Source organism: Puntigrus tetrazona, chromosome 24 (genome assembly GCF_018831695.1).
Source record: "Puntigrus tetrazona isolate hp1 chromosome 24, ASM1883169v1, whole genome shotgun sequence".
Classification (NCBI taxonomy): domain Eukaryota; kingdom Metazoa; phylum Chordata; class Actinopteri; order Cypriniformes; family Cyprinidae; genus Puntigrus; species Puntigrus tetrazona.
The window spans coordinates 4,933,119-4,938,118 of NC_056722.1; the positions used below are offsets into that span (position 1 = coordinate 4,933,119).

Below are 5,000 nucleotides of genomic sequence, written 5' to 3' on the forward strand. Positions count from 1 at the left end.
TTTTGACATCACATGCACAGGTTTAGTGACTGATGGGTTAGTTTTGACATCACATGCACGGGTTTAGTGACCGACGGGTTAGTTTTGACATCACATGCACAGGTTTAGTGACTGACGGGTTAGTTTTGACATCACATGCACAGGTTTAGTGACTGATGGGTTAGTTTTGACATCACATGCACAGGTTTAGTGACTGATGGGTTAGTTTTGACATCACATGCACAGGTTTAGTGACTGATGGGTTAGTTTTGACATCACATGCACGGGTTTAGTGACCGACGGGTTAGTTTTGACATCACATGCACAGGTTTAGTGACTGACGGGTTAGTTTTGACATCACATGCACAGGTTTAGTGACTGACGGGTTAGTTTTGACATCACATGCACAGGTTTAGTGACTGATGGGTTAGTTTTGACATCACATGCACAGGTTTAGTGACTGATGGGTTAGTTTTGACATCACATGCACGGGTTTAGTGACCAACGGGTTAGTTTTGACATCACAAGCACGGGTTAAGTGACTGTGGGTTAGTTTTGACATCACATGCACGGGTTTAGTGACCGACGGGTTAGTTTTGACATCACATGCACAGGTTTAGTGACTGACGGGTTAGTTTTGACATCACATGCACAGGTTTAGTGACTGACGGGTTAGTTTTGACATCACATGCACAGGTTTAGTGACTGATGGGTTAGTTTTGACATCACATGCACAGGTTTAGTGACTGATGGGTTAGTTTTGACATCACATGCACAGGTTTAGTGACTGATGGGTTAGTTTTGACATCACATGCACGGGTTTAGTGACCGACGGGTTAGTTTTGACATCACATGCACGGGTTTAGTGACTGACGGGTTAGTTTTGACATCACAAGCACAGGTTTAGTGACTGACAGGTTACCTTGTGCTGGTTAATGCTCCATATCCTGATGATAGAGTCTCGTCCAGCGGTGAAGAGCCGGTTAAGAGCCGGATCCAGCTGTAGTGCGTTGACTCCATTACGATTATATTTCTCCACCTCGTCCCTGATCACGTATGACACCTGCAGCAAACACACGCTCAGCATTAGAGGTCCATCAATGAATCGGCATCTCAAAAAAGATGATTTTTTTTCATTTTTGCCATTTTAGATGTGACTTATGATTTGTGCAGATTCAGTGGGATTAAATTTTAGGGCAATAAAAGCAGCAATTGCTATAAACATAAGTGGTGTTGTTAAGCAGATCTAATATTACTAGAATTGAAAAATAATATCAACCTTTAAATATAAAAATTATGTTTGTTTTTTTTTGGCAGACTACTTTGCTTTGTAAAACAATGGGCAATTTTACAGATCTCCAAAGACTTTTTTCCTACAAAACACACTTGATAATACACTTTATAATTACATATCACAGCCTAAAATACAACCAATGTAATGAAATCACATTTAAAATACTTGACACTTAATTTTCTTTCTTTTTTTATGAAATGAAATGGAAACCTGTCAGTGTGTGATAAAGCACAGCTATGTTTGAAACTTTTACTTGACTTCTTTCCATTAAATATAAATATTCAATTCAAATATGTATATATTTATACAGAATATCAGTTTCAGAAAAGCAAAGAAAAGTATACTTTTTATTTTTAAACACTTTTTTGGGGTGGGGTTGGAGACTGGAATTAATGGCAGGTATAAAATGTGACTTCTCTGCAATTATTAATTCAAACACTTTCACCTAAAAACACCGGAACATATTTATGCTCCAAAACAGCAAATCATCCTCAATGCCATTCATTTATTGTTTAATTAGTCTAGAAAGGCGCATTTATAGAGGCCTTGGGTCGTGTCACACACTTAAAGCGGAATTCACAAAGATGTCCAACACGCCTCACAAAATTAAATGTTTTGTTGGCAAAGCACAAACACGCATTTGTGCAGCATGCATGCCTTTACAGTACAGTTAGGCTTTAGAAGTGCTCGTATTCAAATATACATGCGTTTAGTTGGTACTGTGCTCATATTTAGAAGTTCTAAATATATCCGCTCACGTGTTTACATACATACATACATATATATATATATTCTGTATGTAGGAATATGCATATTGACTGAGCATATGATCATATCTGCTCAGCAGGCTAGGTCACTATGCATATGGCATATGTGCAAGGAAAGATGACTGTCTTGACATAGACCAAAGATATGAGATGATCTATAAAAAAACCACCAACTAAGACCAAAACCGCTTCACCTTTCCCTCCGCAGCCCATAATGATCAACCAAGCCCTGGAACGGCCTGTTTATATCATAACGAGCCGCAGTGAGCTGTCAATACAGACTCAGCCCGCTGCAGTCTCGGACACCCGGCTCAAAACACGCCTACGACGCCCCAAAACCGCAGTCCGGCGGGCGGCACACTGGGTTCCGAGACGCAGCCCGGCCTCCGCCTCCCCGCGCGCCGCGCGAACGCCTCGCGCCGGTGATTAAAACCGGCCTCGCGCAAACGGTCGACGCGTGCGAAGGCCGCCGGCACCGCGCGAACGGCACGCGCGCGCTCGCAAGCGCCAAACGCTCACCTGCACTTTCCTGCGCCCCGCTGCATTCTGCCTGTGATGCGTCGCCATCTTACATGTTGACGCCGTGACGTCACTTCCGCCACGCCGAGAAGAGACGCCGGCCGGCGCGCGCTCGGAGCGGGAGCGGAGTGAAATATAATAAAACAAATAAATATAAAATATAAATAAAGGCCAGCACGCGCTTACAGCATCCCACTCATAATTTAAGTGTATTACAAGTGAATAAATAAACTAAAAAAAAAAAAAACCTTTATATAAAGTTTTTACTTTTTGTGAACTATCAGGAATCAAGTTTGCTATGTTGTCTTTTTTATATTACTAAATACTAATCTGTACATATTAGTTTTAGTATGTCTTTTAGCCAAACGATAAAAACGTCCTTAAGACCGCCGCTGTAATGTTTTTACACAGGCTAATCAAAACTGTGCTATTGCTGGCCGCTTAATACGCCCGCGTGAAAAAAGCTGCCCTCAGCTGCCTGCCGTAACTACAAAAAAAGATTTTGCGTAACACGAAACCGTGGTCTATCGTACACGCAAAAATGTCGGATATGTCAAATGTGGGTTGATACCGAACCAGCCGTCTTTAAAGCGTGCGTTTCCCACCTTTTCTCGCAAACCCGCGCCGTAATTAACGTTGCGGCGCTTTTCCTCACCGACAGATGGCGCCACAAACCCATATTCCGCATTTCTCACACCCCCGCTTTATTCAAAACTTCACAAATAACCTTTTTTTCCCGATCCAACGATTATCTTTCGATGCGCGCGAGACGAACCAATTATAATGCATCGCCGCCCGGCCCGAGCAACGCGCGCCACTGGACGTGTTTTACAAGTCATGTGAATAGCGCGCGTCTCGTTCCGCGTGGAAAAAAAAGTTAACTCGATAAATCCTGAGCATTTGTGGCACCGCGCAATTAAAGCGAGGAGGGAAAGGCGACGCACGCGGCTAAACCCGACGCACTTTCTTCACTTTTCGCCCGGCCGGAGCAGATGGTGTCCGCGGAGGAGGCGGAACGTCGAAGCGCTGGCTCTCCGCTGCTCTCAGATCAGTTCAGTCTGAGATGCGCATCGACACGCAGCAGGAACGGCTCTGCTTTTTTTCCCCCCCAAACGGAGCCGCAACTTCGCGCGCCGGAGTCTCGGGGATCGGCGGCACGGCGACCGGATGACGCGAAAGACGGGATTTAAGGGTGTTTTCACTTCGGGCTGAACTTGGAGCGTTAAACGCGCAACTTGTTTTTTTTTTGTTGTTGTTGTTGTTGTTTGATTGCTTGGGATTTTCACGATGGCTTTCCTTTGGCTCTTTCTGTTGATCAGAGGAAATGCGTGAGGACTCGCGCGCGCGCTCCAGCTGAACAGTTTCACACGTAAGTGCTTTTTTTTATCGTTTTTAACAAATGCAAAAAAAAAAAAAAAAAGTTCTTTAAATCGCAGCGCACGCGTTTAAAGTCTTTAAAGGTCCGCGGTTTTTATCGCAGTTGTGTCGCGCGACCGCACGCGCGTTAATTGGGGAAAGGTTTATTTTTATTTTTTAACGCTGTTGATTCTCAGCGACGCAATTAAATCAGAAACGCGTTTAATGTCGACGACGGCGTCGTGCTTTAACACGACATGCACGCCGAGCGCGTTTGTTTAATCGCATCAGATCCGATTTCTGTTATTCTGAACGTGCGCGCGCGGACACGAACAGGTGTGTTTGGTTTGGGTTTTTTTTGTTGTTGTTGTTGTTGTTTTTTTGTTTTTTTTTTTCTTCGCCTCGCGCCGTTTTTTAAGGCTGTTGGCGAGCGGTTAAACTTTTAAAAAGCTCATTAGTTTTTTTATTATTATTATTTTTATTTTTATTATTATTATGCGCGCGGTGTTTTTTAGGGTCGAGAGCCGCGGCGCGAAAAAAAGGAGAAAGAAAAAATAAAAATAAAAAAATAAAAATAAATAAAAAAGGAAAGAAAACGCGCCTTATTTCACCGGCGCGCGAAATCTTCGCGCTCTTGTCCAAGGTGCTGAAAACACGGCGAGATCAGAAATGAGGTAAAAAGAAGACATTTCACGACATTCTTGTAGATGTTTCGCTTTAGAGCGATCCTGTTAGTAAACACGAAGGTAAAACGACGTTATTATAAACGACGTCGACAAAAATCAGCGCCATGACAACACCGTCACCAACAATTATTACCAAATATCGGCCTCCACGAAGCTAATTATTAACAACACTTAAACTGAAGCGTCATAATACATAACCTAAAATCAAATGCGTGTTTGTTACTGGAATGATCTCGACCCTTTAAAATCATTTCAATTGTTACATATATTAACTGCACATATATATATATATATATATATATATATATATATATATATATATATATATATATATATATATATATATATTTAATACGTGCATACGCTGTTGGGATAAAACTAGTTGGTTTATATGATATA

The 5,000-nt window shown here is 42.3% G+C and overlaps 2 protein-coding genes across 4 annotated transcripts in view; one reads left to right on the forward strand and one right to left on the reverse strand.

Moving 5' to 3' along the window:
• Window positions 1–2,706, reverse strand: part of wdr48a (WD repeat domain 48a) — a 15,541-nt gene extending 12,835 nt beyond the window's left edge. For all 3 annotated transcript variants that reach the window (XM_043225871.1, XM_043225872.1, XM_043225870.1), the window contains exons 1-2: window positions 2,560–2,706; window positions 902–1,042 (exon numbers count right to left, since the gene is read on the reverse strand). In XM_043225871.1, the coding sequence (XP_043081806.1) occupies window positions 902–1,042; window positions 2,560–2,607 (189 nt within the window). In that variant the 5' untranslated portion in view covers window positions 2,608–2,706. The remainder of the gene's footprint in view (window positions 1–901; window positions 1,043–2,559) is intronic.
• Window positions 2,707–2,824: 118 nt separating this feature from the next.
• The window catches only part of scn5lab (sodium channel, voltage gated, type V-like, alpha b), a 260,523-nt gene continuing 258,347 nt past the window's right edge, over window positions 2,825–5,000 (forward strand). The window contains exon 1 of the mRNA XM_043225867.1: window positions 2,825–3,928. The gene's annotated coding sequence lies outside the window, so the exon portion shown is untranslated. The remainder of the gene's footprint in view (window positions 3,929–5,000) is intronic.